The 17,106-nt window shown below is 37.2% G+C and overlaps 1 protein-coding gene across 12 annotated transcripts in view; it reads right to left on the bottom strand.

The window, feature by feature from the left end:
- Positions 1-17,106, bottom strand: part of STRN (striatin) — a 108,042-nt gene that overhangs the window by 38,273 nt on the left and 52,663 nt on the right. For 8 of the 12 annotated variants that reach the window (XM_089923277.1, XM_089923273.1, XM_089923276.1 and 5 more), the window contains 4 exons: positions 13,674-13,752; positions 4,872-5,039; positions 2,601-2,736; positions 57-92 (listed from right to left, as the gene is read on the bottom strand). In XM_089923277.1, coding sequence (XP_089779403.1) covers positions 57-92; positions 2,601-2,736; positions 4,872-5,039; positions 13,674-13,752 — 419 coding nt within the window. Of the gene's footprint in view, positions 1-56; positions 93-2,600; positions 2,737-4,871; positions 5,040-13,673; positions 13,753-14,443; positions 14,635-17,106 lie in introns of all 12 variants that reach the window. The other 4 variants (XM_089923274.1, XM_022574091.3, XM_022574092.3 and 1 more) reach the window with 2 other exon arrangements.

Raw genomic sequence — 17,106 nt, 5'->3', positions numbered from 1 at the left:
ATAGAGGAAAAATGTCCCTGACATACTGTACTATGAGAACCACAACCAAATCTTACATTTCTTGGATGCAGTCTGTGCAGCGAGCAGATATTCTAATCTAACCAAAGAAAGAAATACTTCATAAAACATTGCAAGAGTTTTTCATGATAAATTTTAACTCTAGTACATCATTCCCTTACAAAAGCTAAAATCACAAAAGCTACAAACTCAGAAATGCATGCCACAAGACTGAGAAGGTATTCTGTGGGGCAGGGGGAACAATGCCCATTATTATTTCTACTGTCCGAACCTTGCATCAATTTCCTCTAATAACTGTCTATATATTCAAATTTTTCTTCAAATATTGATCTTTTAGAGACATAATCTAGATTTAATAGCAAATCTGACAAGGGCCATTATGTCTCATTTTTATACATTTAGAAATATCTCTGGAATCATAAGGTGAAGAGATCAAACATGAGAAAAGAGAAGGAGATGGGGAGGAGGAAAATGACCCAGAGTGTAATGCAAAGAAAAATCAAACTCCAATACAGGGCAAAGAACAAGAAAGGACAATGAACATATGTAGCTTTTTGAAGAAAATGCCTGTAGAAAATAGACTTAACACAACCAACAGCTACTAAGAGCCTTATGTTTCTGTATTTTCTTAGTTGAATCTATTGAACTATTTTTGATTAAAGAAATAAAATAACATTTTAAGAATCTGCTTGTTCTACTAAACATTTTAACAGCACAATTTTCAGCCATTCTCTCTCTATACAGCACTGCAATAAATCTTCTAAGTCCTGCTTATACATTGCTACATAGAGTTAGATTTTTAAAGTCTTTTGGCATGTAGCTATTATACTGCAGCTGTGAAAATCAATGTAATATATAATAAAAATTAGCAAAACTATTATAAAGAAACCAATTATTTGTTTAGAAATATTTTTCTAAAGGAAAAACTAGAAAAATTTTTGGGTCCAATATTTAAATGGGGTTAAGTATGCTTATATTAGCTGTGCCTTCATTGCTTGGTCACAGAATTGCTATGATCTGCACTAATTGGAGGTCAAGATATTTATGAATTCGATTATTTAAAAAGAAACCAGTTTACAGTTAGGAATTTCTATTAAGACCACACTTGATAGTTATAATAAACAGCTTATAGATTTTTTAATATTTACACTGATATAACGACTAACAACAAAACTTAAAGCATAATAATTAGTTATTATTTAACCACTGAGTTATGAATAACGTATTCTGATGGAAAAATAATATCTCAGTACAGTCATCCCATAGAAATCACAAGTCAGCACAGAATTTCCAAATGATTACGACAGAGAAAAGTTATCATACAAGTTTCGGCATTTTCTTTTACTACAGTATATTTAAACATGTGCTATAACTACTTGTTTGAATAATAAAAAGAGGGAGTAACTATGTGAAGTTCAAATAATATCCATGGCAGGGCTGTATTAGCACAGTACTACCGAATAGTGGCCCAGAGAAACATTAATCAGGAAGTAGTAAATTGAGTGTCTCTGATGAAAGCAGAGGACATAAAGAGAACAGAGAAATTACACTTAGAAAGCACTTTATAGTTAAACATATCATTTTCATACATAGTGTTTCATTTATTCCTCACAAAATACTCTGGGGATAAGATGGTTATTTATTATAATCCCCATTTTACAAACTGAAAAACTAAGCCTGAAGGATTAAGAAGCACAGATAATTAGTGACAGAACTGGGACTTTAGCCCAAGGCTTTGACTCGTTCCAGTCTGCTTTATTTACACTACCTTACTTTCTCCTGCCTCTTCTTAAATAAATGTGAAGGAGGAAATGTGAACACTCTCCTAAACAGAGAAGCACACCCTCATCTCTTACTTAAAAGAAGGAGAAGGAGAAAGACAGAGAAGGAAGGAGAAGAGGGAATATGAAGAGAGAAAGAAAAGAGGGGAGAGGTTAAAAAGGGGAGAGGGTAGAAGGGAACAGAATAAAGAAGGGAAGAGAAGGGAGAATTTAGATACCTCTTATTCCAGGACTCTACCATGGAAACAGTAAACTTACAAAAATCTAAACAAAACCACAGAATAACCCTAAACAAGTTTGGAGAAATCTAATGGAAGAGTTCTGAAAACGTGTAGAACTTGCCTACCAAAGCAACCCTGACATGAGAAACAAAAACCACACCGATTAGAGTTGACGCCAGTCACCATCAGGCACCATAATGGGTCTGTCAGTTCTATTGTCTTATAGCACCAAAAACAATGCATTGTTATAACACACATTTACCATGTTCACTAACCCTACAAAAACGTTGAAATGTTTAATGAATTAACAAAAAGCTAATGAATGAAGGCCCATAAGAAAAAGCTGCTATACTAAAAAGTCTTGAATTTGAAATCAATACAAAAACTTTTAGATTAAATTTCTCCAAACTTATGGGGAATATAGATTAAATTTCCCCAAACTTATGGGGAATTTAGATTAAATTTCCCCAAACATTTTTTTTTTAATGAAAAAAAAAGTTAAGGGTTGAAGTTGAAGGGTATGGATTAAAGTATGCATAATGGTCCCTAAAAATATTTATATCTGAGTTATTCAACTCACCGTTGAAGTATCAATGATGCTTTTCTCTCTTCCATCAATGTCATCATCTTCATCTTCATCACTGAAATCTGCAGCTGCACTTTCAAGGAATTTAAAATTATCCAGCACGGAGGCAGAATCTGTTAACTCAGATTTTCTGGTTTAAAACATATACACCTTGCTCAGTTAATTTTTTAAACTCGACATAAGAATTAATCCATGATATACAGCACTAACTTCTGTTTATATTGTATTATGACACCCCCAAATCATATTATGATCTACATTGATTCTTACCTATTACATTTCCATGGATTTTAACTGGAAAAGCAATATAGGAAGGAAGTGCCTACTCTTTTTTTTTTTTTTTTTTGCGGTACGCGGGCCTCTCACTGTTGTAGCCTCTCCTGTTGCGGAGCACAGGCTCCAGACGCGCAGGCTCAGCGGCCGTGGCTCACGGGCCCAGCTGCTCCACGGCATGTGGGATCTGCCCGGACCGGGACACGAATCCGTGTCCCCTGCATTGGCAGGCGGACTCTCAACCACTGCGCCACCAGGGAAGCCCTGCCTACTCTTTTAAAAGTACTTTGCAATCATACCTACTACTTAGATTAATGGCAATCCAATATAAAGAACTCCCCCTTCTGATCCACTATTATGTTGATTTTTAAGCCAACCTTAATGCATTTCTTTTAAAAATATTTTTCTTATTATCTCTACCTGTTTTTTTCTATTTCTTTTCCTCTCTGCAACTCTTGCTCTGACACAGAAGTTTCCATAACTAAGAAAATAACTAGTAAACACATCATTTTTCTCTGATGCAATCTTGCATTTCTGAACAGCTAAAGAGCTGAAAAAAGCAAAGTGTGCATAAAGTTACTAAAAACAATATTTTAGTTAAATTAATATTACTACAAAACTTGATCCTGTTGGTTAAACCTTTTCGAAACGATTGACTTTTCAAATATGTAAGATTTTATTTTAGTTCCCTCTAAAGAATTTTAACAAAAAATTTCTTAATGGCCAGAACAGAATGATTTCTCTCATTAGGAAATGTTATAGATAAGAAGACATTTTCCTGAAAAAATTTAGCCACAACTATGGGCAAAATTCTCAAAACAGATAAATCTTAAATTTCAAATCTGCTCAGAGCTACGTTTTTTTTTTTTTCCAACCTACGCTCCATCCCTATAGAAGTCAGATTCAGAATAATACCTTTATCAGTTTCAAAAGAGAGGTCAAGGCCAAAACACAAGACAACTAGAGTGGTCTTTCCTGAGGGTCTTTATAATAATTTGAGCTAATTCATTAGGTAAAAATATAACCAGGATTAATGCCTACATTGTCTATTTCTACACAGAGAAACAATCTACATCTTACATTTATTAAAACAAGTTATATAGTCTTAACTATTAATGAATACATTTAAGAAGGCTCCAGTGACATTTGTTTATAAAAGTCGTATTTTTAAACCTTTAGCTAAACCCCATAATTTTAGTTTATGTTCCAAATAATAGAAACTATGTTCTCACTAGAAAATGTATAGAGCTCAATTAAAACCATTCTTCCAGCCTAAACATGAGTTAAAATAAAGTAACATCATACTCGGACTTTCAAAGAATCTTTGGCTTTTTATTTCTTTAAGAATTTGGCTTTTTATTTCTTTAAGAATCATGTCAACTTTTTTCAATAAAGAAGAATCTCCTTATTTAACTGTCCATGTTCATTTTAAGCAGAATTACATATAATTGTATGATACATGATCCAAAAAGCAAAAAACAATTTCTGCTACTGAATTCTTCACTTATTCTATTAAAAAATATATACTTGAAATAGATACTTTTCAAGGGGAAGATGAGTTACAGCATTATTAGATACATGAAAGTGGCTAAGAAAAGGTTTACATCCAAAGAATTAAGTATTTATATGATTTCTGCGTCACCAGGAATGAAATCTCACTCGTACTGATTTGAAGTGAATTTCCAAATAAGATCTTTTATGAAGTTCTAATAGTGACTGAGCTTCAAGATATTAAAATCTATATTAAATCCATAAATTGCAATTAAAAAATCTTAAATAAAAATATTCTTAAAGTAATCATAAATGATAACTCTAATCCCTATGGTGTTATCTACTACCAAATAAAATTTTAATTTTTTTATTAAACTTTATCATTAAATTACTTCTGTAGCAGTATCTAAAAGTACTAGTATCACAAGTGTCACCCATAAGCCAAAAACATTAATAAGAACTAAAACTACAGCCAAACCACTTTCCAGACAAAATACTTACCCAATCATTGCTGTCTCTTTAACTTCAGCCTCTGTGCCATTTATAACTGAGTCCTGATTTTTGTCATCTTCCCTGTCAGTGACATCACTTGAAAAGCCCAACAAAGCTCGCACTCGTTTGGATTTCACATCTAGAATAGTATCTGTGTAACCCACCTCCTGTAGATACCTGCGTGTGAAGAGGATCTTTACAATTCGGTCATATTGGAATCAGTATTCTATTACTGAATATGTAAATAAAAACATTTCTTTAAATTCATATGCCTGCATAAGACTTAACAGTACAGTACTATGCTAGTAAGACTTGCTAATAAATAATCTTCCAGCTGCAGATGGAGCTGTCTCTTGCAGTACCAGCCTCTATGGTCACTGAGAAAAATCAAAGAACTATACAATACACCATTCATTTATCATAAGAAGCAGCTATTCCTTAATATACCTAATGGCACATTCTTTCTTCTGGGCAGGGCTGGAGTAAACTCACTCTCAGATTCTACTGAATTACTATTTTATAATAGTAACTACAATAACCAATAGTCTTTTTACACTTCTGATATTAAACTATCATTGGATAAATTGAAATCTAGAGAGAAAGTTTCTAGCATATATCTCTATGACATACAAAGTTTCTAGCATATATGGTTTCCTCCATGACATAAAAAAGACAGTATATTCCAAAGAGTCACTTCCACAGAAGGGAAGCTTCTATCCTGACGACAACTCTAAAATAAAAATAGACCACAACTCAATTGTGGGATGTGAGATGAGTGGGTGCCCAGGGGTGTGTGTGCTCCTGACGATAACTCTAAAATAAAAATAGACCACAACTCAATTGTGGGATGTGAGATGAGTGGGTGCCCAGGGGTGTGTGTGCTGCAGAGAGGCAGCAGCATAGAAAACAGAGAATAGGCTTTGTATGGAGAGTTACACCTGGGTTCAAAGCCCATTTCTTCCACCTTCTTCCTGTGTAACATTAATTCTCCTGAACCTCAGTTTTCCTTCTCCTAAAAGAGACACACCTAGAACAGTGTCTGGCATATAGAAGGCGCTCAGTATCTATTAACAACAAAGATGACCAAAAAAGATGAAAAGTGGTAGTGGCAAGAACATGAAAAAGGCAAATGCCACTAATAATGTCATTAATAAACATGATAGACAAATGTCTACCATTAACTTACAAGCATTAACTTAGAGGTAAGTATCAAGTCTATGAGATGAAAGAGAAAACAAAGATCAAAAAGATAACCAGTCTGATCTAAGATCACTTTTATTAAGAGTTATTATAGGTCAAAGAGATACCTCACAAAGACATGTAACCAAAATGGAATAAATGTATCCTATCAAGTCAAGGTACTCATTTTTCAATCCTATCCAGTACCTATAGAAAATTTTTGATTAAAATTTGGATAGTAAATTTCAAAAGTTCCCGATTTTAATCAGTTGGTTCTTGCAAACAAACACAAAGGTATTATGCTTTTCTACTTTTAACAAATAATACTTGATACATAACTCACTTTGGCAACAAAATCACATTACATATAACCGTTTCCAAAACTGCTCATTCCATAGATAAGTTGGCTTTACTAAATAGTTACTTCCTTATTCATTAATAAAATGTCACCTTTGAGAAGCAGATTACGAGTCTTTTAAAAGATATTTCTTGGATTGCTTACTATGATAACCACTTGTCATTAAAAAAAAACAAAATCAGCACTTTAAGAACTTATTTATTCATAAAAGGAAAATGCATAAATCACATTTAAGACCAAAGTGAAAACCCATTTATTAAATAGTAATGAAGTCTCTGGAGACTGAATTCAGCTGGAGACGGAACTCACTGGAGACTGGAGCTCATGAGGGCCTTTGGGATGACTGTGGTTCAAGTTTATAAAATTTTATTATATGGTTCACCAGTGTACTTACTATGAGGAAAGCAGAGTAAAGTTGGAAAAAAATCTAGTAACTTTGAAAAACTGAGACCGGAGGAGCGACTGGTTCAAGATGGTGGAGTAGAAGGACGTGAGCTCATTCCCTCTTGCAAAGAGCACCAGAATCCCAACTAACTGCTGAACAGTCATCAAGAGGAAGACACTGGAACTCACCAAAAAAGATACCCCACATCCAAAGACAAAGGAGAAGCCGCAGTGAGACGGTAGGAGGGGCGCAATCACAATAAAATCAAATCCCACAACCGCTGGGTGGATGACTCACAAACTGGAGAACAATTACACCACAGAAGTCCACCCACTGGAGTGAACGTTCTGAGCCCCACGTCAGGCTTCCCAACCTGGGGGTCGAGCAAAAGGAGGAGGAATTCCCAGAGAATCAGACTTTAAAGGCTAGTGGGATTTGATTGCAGGACTTCGACAGGACTGGGGGAAACAGAGACTCCACTCTTGGAGGGCACACACAAAGTAGTGTGCATGTCAGTACCCAGGGGGAAGGAGCAGTGACCCCATAGGAGACTGAACCAGACCTGCCTGCTAGTGTTGGAGGGTCTCCTGCAGAGGCAGGGGGTGGCTGTGGCTCACCGCAGGGACAAGGACACTGGCAGCTAAAGATCTGGGAAGTACTCCTTGGCATGAGCCCTCCAGAGTCCACCCTTAGCCCAACCAAAGAGCTGGGCAGGCTCCAGTGCTGGGTCACCTCAGGCCAAATAACCAACAGGGAGGGAATGCAACCCCACCCAACAGCAAACAAGGAGGTTAAAGTTTTACTGAGTTGTTCCCACCAGAGCAAACCCAGCTTTACACACCACCAGTCCCTCCCATCAGGAAGCTTGTGCAAGCCTCTTAGATAGCCTCATCCACCAGAGGGCACACAGCAGAAGCAAGAACCACAACCCTGCAGCCTGTGGAATGAAAACCACATTCACAGAAAGACAGACAAAATGAAAAGGCAGGGGCTTCCCTGGTGGCGCAGTGGTTGAGAGTCCGCCTGCCGATGCAGGGGACATGGGTTCGTGCCCCGGTCCGGGAAGATCCCACATGCCGCAGAGTGGCTGGGCCCGTGAGCCATGGCCGCTGAGCCTGCGTGTCCGGAGCCTGTGCTCCACAATGGGAGAGGCCACAACAGTGAGAGGCCCGCGTACCACAAAAAAAAAAAAAAAAAAAGAAAGAAAAGGCAGAGGGCTATGTTCCCGATGAAGGAACAAGATACAAACCCAGAAAAACAATGAAATGAAGTGGAGATAGGCAAATTTCCAGAAAAAGAATTCAGAATAATGATAGTGAAGATGATCCAGGAACTCAGAAAAAGAATGGAGGCAAAGATTAAGAAGATGCAAGAAATGTTTAACAAAGACCTACAAGAATTAAAGGACAAACAAACAGAGATGAACACTACAATAACTGAAATGAAAAACATACTAGAAGGAATCAATAGCAGAATAACTGAGGCAGAAGAACGGACAAGTGACCTGGAAGACAGAATGGTAGAATTCACTGCCGCAGAATACAGTAAAGAAAAAGAATGAAAAGAAATGAAGACAGCCTAAGAGACCTCTGGGACAACATTAAATGCACCTACATTCGCATTATAGGGGCCCCCAAAGGAGAAGAGAGAGACAAAGGACTCAAGAAAATATCTGAAGAGATTATAGTCAAAAACTTCCCTAATATGGGAAAGGAAATAGCCACCCAAGTCCAGGAAGTGCAGAGAGCCCCAGGCAGGAAAAATCCAAGGAGAAACATGCCGAGACACATAGTAATCAAACTGACAAAAATTAAAGACAAAGAAAAATTGTTAAAAGCAACAAGAGAAAAATGACAAATAACATACAAGGGAACTCCCATAAGGTTAACAGCTGACTTCTCAGCAGAAACTCTACAAGCCAGAAGGGAGTGGCATGATATACTTAAAGTGATGAAAGGGAAGAACCTACAACCAAGATTACTCTACCCAGCAAGGATCTCATTCAGATTCAATGGAGAAATCAAAACCTTTACAGACAAGCAAAGACTAAGAGAATTCAGCCCCACCAAACCACCTCTACAACAAATGCTAAAGGAACTTCTCTAAGTGGGAAACACAAGAGAAGAAAAGGACCTACAAAAACAAACCCAAAACAATTAAGAAAATGGTAACAGGAACATACATATCGATAATTACCTTAAATATGAATGGATTAAATGCTCCAACCAAAAGACACAGGCTTGCTGAATGGATACAAGAACAAGACCCATCTATAAGCTGTCTACAAGAGACCCACTTCAGACCTAGGGACACGTAGGCTGAAAGTGAAGGGATGCAAATGATATTCCACGCAAATGGAAATCAAAAGAAAGCTGGAGTAGCAATACTCATATCAGACAAAATAGACTTTAAAATAAAGAATGTTACAAGAGACAAGGAAAGACACTACATAATGATCAAGGGATCAATCCAAGAAGAAGATATAACAATTATAAATATATATGCACCCAACACAGGAGCACCTCAATACATAAGGCAACTGCTAACAGCTATAAAAGAGGAAATCGACAGTAACACAATAATAGTGGGGGACTTTAACACCTCACTTACACTAATGGACAGATCAACCAGACAGAAAATTAATAAGGAAACACAAGCTTTAAATGACACAATAGATCAGATAGATTTAATTGATATTTATAGGACATTCCATCCCAAAACAGCAGATTACACTTTCTTCTCAAGTGCACATGGAACATTCTCCAGGACAGATCACATCTTGGGTCACAAATCAAGCCTCGGTAAATTTAAGAAAACTGAAATCATATCAAGCATCTTTTCCGACCACAACGCTATGAGATTAGAAATAAGCTACAGGGAAAAAACGCAAAAATACAAACACAGGGAGGCCAAACAATACGTTACTAAATAACCAAGAGATCACTGAAGAAATCAAAGAGGAAATCAAAAAATACCTAGAGACTAATGACAACGAAAACACAACGATCCAAAAACCTATGGGATGCAGCAAAAGCAGTTCTAAGAGGGAAGTTTAGAGCAATTCAATCTCACCTCAAGAAACAAGAAAAATCTCAAATAAACAATCTAACCTTACACCTAAAGGAACTAGAGAAAGAAGAACAAACAAAACCCGAAGTTAGCAGAAGGAAAGAAATCATAAAGATCAGAGCAAAGATAAATGAAATAGAAAGAAAGAAAACAATAGCAAAGATCAATAAAATTAAAAGCTGGTTCTGTGAGAAGATAAAATTGATAAATCATTAGCCAGACTCATCAAGAAAGAGAGGGAAAGGACTCAAATCAATAAAATTAGAAATGAAAAAGGAGAAGTTACAACAAACACCACAGAAATACAAACCATCCTAAGAGACTACTACAAGCAACTCTATGCCAGTAAAATGGGCAAACTGGAAGAAATGGACAAATTCTTAGAAAGGTATAACCTTCCAAGACTGAACCAGGAAGAAATAGAAAATATGAACAGACCAATCACAAGTAATAAAATTGAAACTATGATTAAAAATCTTCCAACAAACAAAAGTCCAGGACCAGAGGGCTTCACAGGTGAATTCTATCAAACATTTAGAGAAGAGCTAACTCCCATCCTTCTCAATCTCTTCCAAAAAACTGCAGAGGAAGAACACTCCCAAACTCATTCTATAAGGCCACCATCACCCTGATACCAAAACCAGACAAAGATACTACAAAAAAAGAAAATTACAGACCAATATCACCGATGAATATAGATGCAAAAATCCTCAACAAAATACTAGCAAACAGAATCCAACAACACATTAAAAGGATCATACACCATGATCAAGTGGGATTTATCCCAGGGATGCAAGGATTCTTCAATATACGCCCATCAATCAATGCGATACACCATATTAACAAATTGAAGAATAAAAACCATATGATCATCTCAATAGATGCAGAAAAAGCTTTTGACAAAATTCAACACCCATTTACGATAAAAACTCTCCAGAAAGTGGGCATAGAGGGAACCTACCTCAACATAATAAAGGCCATATATGACAAACCCACAGCAAACATTCGCAATGGTGAAAAACTGAAAGCATTTCCTCTAAGATCAGGAACAAGACAAGGATGTCCACTCTCGCCACTATTATTCAACATAGTCCTAACCATGGCAATCAGAGAATAAAAAGAAATAAAAGGAATCCAAATTGGAAAAGGAGAAGTAAAATTGTCACTGTTTGCAGATGACATGATACTACACATACAGAATCCTAAAGATGCCACCAGAAAACTACTAGAGCTAATCAATAAATTTGGTAAAGCTGCAGGATACAAAATTAATGCACAGAAATCTCTTGCATTCCTATACACTAACAACGAAATATCAGAAAGAGAAATTAAGGAAACAATCCCATTCACCACTGCAACAAAAAGAGTAAAATAACTAGGAATAAACCTACCTAAGGAGACAAAAGACCTGTATGCAGAAAACTATAAGACATTGATGAAAGAAATCAAAGATGACACAAACAGATGGAGAGATATACCATGTTCTTGGATTGGAAGAATCAATATTGTGAAAATGACTATACTACCCAAAGCAAGCTACAGAGTCAATGCAATCCCTATCAAACTACCAATGGCATTTTTTACAGAACTAGAACAAAAAATCTAACATTTGTATGGAGGCACAAAAGACCTCAAATAGCCAAAGCAATCTTGAGGGAAAGAAATGGAGCTGGAGGAATCAGACTCCCTGACTTCAGACTATACTACAAAGCTACAGTAATCAAGACAGTATGGTACTGGCACAAAAACAGAAATATAGATCAATGGAACAGGATAGAAAACCCAGAGATAAACCCACACACCTATGGTCAACTAATGTATGACAAAAGAGGCAAAGATATACAATGGAGAAAAGACAGTCTCTTCAATAAGTGGTACTGGTTAAACTGGACAGCTACATGTAAAAGAATGAAATTAGAACACTCCCTAACACCATACACAAAAATCAACTCAAAATGGATTAAAGACCTAAATTTAAGACACAGCACTATAAAACCCCTACAGGAAAACACAGGAAGAATGCTCGTTGATATAAATCACAGCAAGATCTTCTTTGACCCACCTCCTAGAGTAATGGAAATAAAAACAAAAACAAGCAAATGGGACCTAATGAAACTTGAAAGCTTTTGCACAGCAAAGGAAACTATAAACAAGATGAAAAGACAACCCTCAGAATGGGAGAAAATATTTGCTAACAAATCAACAAAGGATTAATCTCCAAAATATATAAACAGCCCATGCAGCTCAATATTAAAAAAACAACCCATTCCAAAAATGGGCAGAAGACCTAAACAGACTTTTCTCCAAAGAAGACATACAGATGGCCAAGAGGCACATGAAAAGCTGCTCAACATCACTAATCATTAGAGAAATGCAAATCACAACTACAATGAGGTATCACCTCACACTGGTCAGAATGGGCATCATCCGAAAATCTAGAAACAGCAAATGCTGCTGAGGGTGTGGGAAAAAGGGAACCCTCTTGCACTGTTGGTGGGAATGTAAACTGATACAGCCACTATGGAGAAGAGTATGGAGATTCCTTAAAAAGCTAAAAATAGAATCACCATATGACTCAGCAATCCCACTACTGGGCATACACCCAGAGAAAACCATAATTCAAAAAGACACATGCACCCCAGTGTTCACTGCAGCACTATTTACAATAGCCAGGTCGTGGAAGCAACCTAAATGTCCATCAACAGAGGAATGGATAAAGAAGATGTGGTACATATATACAATGGAATATTACTCAGCCATAAAAAGGAATGAAATTCAGTCATTTGTAGACACGTTGATGGACCTAGAGACTGTCATACAGAGTGAAGTAAGTCAGAAAGAGAAAAACAGATATCATATATTAACACATATATGTGGATTCTCAAAAAATGGTACAGATGAACCAGTTTGCAAGGCATAAATAGAGACACAGATGTAGAGAACAAATGTACGGACACCAAGGGGGGAAAGTGGCGGGGGAGGGATGAATTGGGAGATTGGGATTGACATATATACACTAATATGTATAAAATAGATGATAAGAACCTGCTGTATAAAAAATAAATAAAATAAAATTTAAAACATAAATAAATAAATAGTAATGAAGTCTCATTTCCTTCTCACTTTGAGGAGATTAAAAATAGATGTAAGGAGACACTTTAATATTCTCTTCCCATCATCAAAAGAAATGGCTGGCATGCAATCTGCTCTGGAAACCACAGGTTTAGACTATTCACAAGCAACCGCAAAAGTTTAAACCAGGTAGCAAATTTCATTTTAGTCAGGCACAAATCAAAATACCAATTTCAAATGTGATATGCAAGGGTCAGGCACTGAGCTGGTGAGTGAGTCTAGCCCACTGCCTGACATCTGAACCTCAACCTAGCTTTGATCCCTCCTTATACTCTCAAGTTCACATTTTATAGGAGAAACTATATGTTAGCATAAAATTTACAAACTTGGGAAATCCAAGTTGTTCCTCCATCTATTTAAAATAAAGTTTAAAAACATAACACAAAAATTACATGATTAGACTTATATTAAAACATATGTATATTCATGTGTAAAAGGTACAAGGAAAAGAGTAACTTTAAGGGTATAGAATTCTTTAAACTAAATTTAAGCATATATAAATTAGAAGCTTTAAACTGTACACTTCCTGATAAAGCTAAAATTATGGAGAGAGAACTTATTCTTAATAATTCTTACTAATATTTAATGAAAAATAAATTCCTCCATAGGGGAAAAAGTATTTAATATGAAAAAGGAACAGTAATTCAAAGAAGCTTTTTCACAGCAGATACTTTCATGAGATACTTACTGTCTGAGTAGTTGTCGACCTTGTTTCCACATTAACTGGCTGTTTTGTTGTGGCTGCACCTCTGTTTCATTACCTTCATCTGGAAAACATTAAATCATAAAAAAACTGACGTTTTATACATTAGAGGGTATCTCAATTCATTAAAAATGTCCAAAAAAATTTATAAGATTAAGAACACTACACTGTAAGGTATGTTTTAGGACAATGGAAATTCTGTTTTTAAGTTTAATTTCCATAACAAAACTCTAATATAAATTCATTATTGCTACTAGATTTCCCTGAGAATTTCAGAACTAAAATAAAGACTTTTCCCCAATTTTTAGGTAAACTGAGAATCTTCCTTCAGGACAAATCAAGAGTCCTGAGTCAAGAGTCAAAAGTATTATGAAGCACCACATCAGAATTAGAACAAAATGCCCAGTAACAATGGTTCAAAAAAAAAAAAAAAAAGCCGATCTGGTAAAGAGTAGATAGATAAGAAATAATCCCTGCTCTGCACCTGGGAACACTCGCAGCGCACCATAGCCGGCCCAGCTTCTTTCAAAATGTCTACCGTTCATGAAATTCTCTACAAGCTCAGCTTGGAGGGTGATCACTCCACACCTCCAAGTGCATACGGGTCAGTCAAAGCGTACACCAACTTTGATGCTGAGCGGGATGCTCTGAACATTGAAATGGCCATCAAGACTAAGGGTGTGGATGAGGTCACCATCATCAACATTTTGACCTACCACAGCAATGAACAGAGACAGGATATTGCCTTCGCCTACCAGAGAAGGACCAAAAGGGAACTTGCAACAGCACTGAAGTCAGCCTTGTCCGGCCACCTGGAAACAGTGATTTTGGGCCTACTGAAAACACTTGCTCAGTATGACGCTTCCAAGCTGAAAGCCTCCATGAAGGGGCGGGGAATGATGAGGACTCCCTCACTGAGTTCATCTGCTCAAGGACCAACCAGGAGCTGCAGGAAATCAACGGAGTCGACAAGGAAATATACAAGACCAATCTGGAGAAGGATATCATTTCCGACACATCTCGTGACTTCCGCAAGCTGATGGTTGCCCTATCGAAGGGTCGAAGAGCAGAGGATGGCTCTGTCATTGATTATGAACTGACTGACCAAGATGCCCGGGATCTCTATGATGCTGGCAGAAGAGGAGAGGAACTGATGTTCCCAAGTGGATCAGCATCATGACCAAGCGGAGTGTGTACCACCTCCAGAAAGTATTTGAAAGGTATAAGAGCTACAGCCCTTATGACATGCTGGAGAGCATCAACAAGGAGGTCAAAGGAGACCTGGAAAATGCCTTCCTGAACCTAGTCCAGTGCATTCAGAACAAGCCCCTGTATTTTGCTGACAGACTGTACGACTCCATGAAGGGCAAGGGCACTCGTGATAAGGTCCTAATTAGAATCATGATCTACCACAGTGAAGTGGACATGTTGAAAATTAGATCTGAATTCAAGAAAAAGTATGGCAAGTCCCTGTACTACTACATTCAGCAAGACATCAAGGGCGACTACCAGAAAGCGTTGCTGTACCTGTGTGGTGGGGATGACTGAAGCCCACAATGGCCCGAGGGTCCAGGACAGCTGCTCCGCACTCCTAGCTAACAGTTCTACACAGTCAGCTTGTGGCTAACAGCCCCCTTGTGCCCATCCCTGGGAGGATGACGTTAGCACTGCCCACCCCACCTGCTCCATCCTTAGTTTAGTTGCCTAAGCATTACGTGGCTTTCCGGTCTAGTCTCTCTTTACAGTCAAAGAAATGAACATTCCAAGGAGCTGGAAGTGAAATCTATGATGTGAAACACTTTGCCTTCTGAGTAATGTGTCATAAACATGAATAAACTGAATTTTTACTTTAGGAACAAGTAAAAAAAAAAAAGAAATAATCCCAAGCCAAATCTATTTCCTTCACTAGTTATTAAATGAAAACTTCAAGCATTCTTTTTTTAAGACATTCTTTAGATGAAAACCTCCTAGGCCCTGTAAAGCTTCAATTCATCATTTGGTAGAAGCCGAATCTTTCAAAAAGATGATAAGGGACTTCCCTGGTGGCGCAGTGGTTAAGAATCCGCCTGCCAATGCAGGGGACATAGGTTCAAGCCCTGGTCTGGGAAGACCTCACATGCCGCAGAGCAACTAAGCCCGTGTGCCACAACTACTGAGTCTGTGCCCTAGAGCCCGCAAGCCACAGCTACTGAGCCCATGTGCCACAACTACTGAAGCCCGCTCACCTAAAACCCGTGCTCCGCAACAAGAGAAGCCACGACAATGAGAAGCCCACGCACCGAAATGAGCAGCCCCCACTTGCCACAACTAGAGAAAGCCTGCGCACAGCAACAAAGACCCAATGCAGCCAAAAATAAAAAATAATAAATAAATAAATAAGCCTAAATCCTTTCTACACCATCCTCAGATATACTCAACTGCCTTTGCCTACTTTGGTAGCTAGTGATGTTACCAAGGAGTGGTACATACATTCGATGGAATACTACTCAACAAGAACAAGGAATGAACTACTGACACACACCAACATATAAGAATCTCAAATGCATAATGCTAAACGGGAGACCCTAGATTCAAAAGACTACATTCTATACGATTCTGGAATTGATATGATTTTCTCAAAAAGGCACAACTGTAGGAACAGAAAACATATTAGTGGTTGCCAGGGGATTAGAGTAGGGAAGGAGGGGTTAACTACAAAGGGTATTAGTAACAAGACTGTATGTGTTTATGAAAACACCAAAAAGGTGAATTTCACTGTATGTAAATTATACCTTAATAAAAAATAAATTAAGCCAAATCAAATAAGAATGCATCCTCACCCTCTTTTTAAAAAGTGTATTCTTATACTGAGATAAAATCCGACTCCCTTGGTGATCATTTTGTAATATATTAAAACATCAAACCACTATGCTGTATACCTGAAACTAATATAATATTGCAAGTCAATTATACTTCAATGAGAGAAAAAGAAAAAGAAAGCAAGCACTCAGTCTTGACTCAGTTAACCCAGCTATATGACAAAAACAGCAAGGCTATGACTGCTGCTTATTATATTATTCCACACTGGATCATGACTAGGCTCCAGATGATTGCAAGGAAGCAAACGAAACCTCATGGAAATATAACCAGTCACAACACTTACTAAGAATGAAGAGATTCAAAGACCTATAGAGCTTGAGGAGTCCTTATCTCCTTGGTAATGGATCTGAGGAAAACTGCTTACCTTAATTCTTTTATTAGATTGGTGTATGAATTAATGATCTAAGATTGCATCTGCAATCATAGATTTAACCACACAAACATAAAACAGGCTCTTTACTCAACATTGCCAAAATCTATTTTCCACTGATTTAGAGAAATAATCAGTGGTATAGCCTTCTGTAAGAGCAACAAGTTTCAATGCCTGCAAAGTAATTAT

Source organism: Delphinapterus leucas, chromosome 13 (genome assembly GCF_059928025.1).
Source record: "Delphinapterus leucas isolate spDelLeu-1000000601 "Yukka" chromosome 13, BTC_Dleu_Yukka2, whole genome shotgun sequence".
In the NCBI taxonomy this organism is placed as follows: domain Eukaryota; kingdom Metazoa; phylum Chordata; class Mammalia; order Artiodactyla; family Monodontidae; genus Delphinapterus; species Delphinapterus leucas.
The sequence above is the reverse complement of the archived record's forward strand: the minus strand, read 5'-3'. Positions and strand labels throughout refer to the sequence as shown.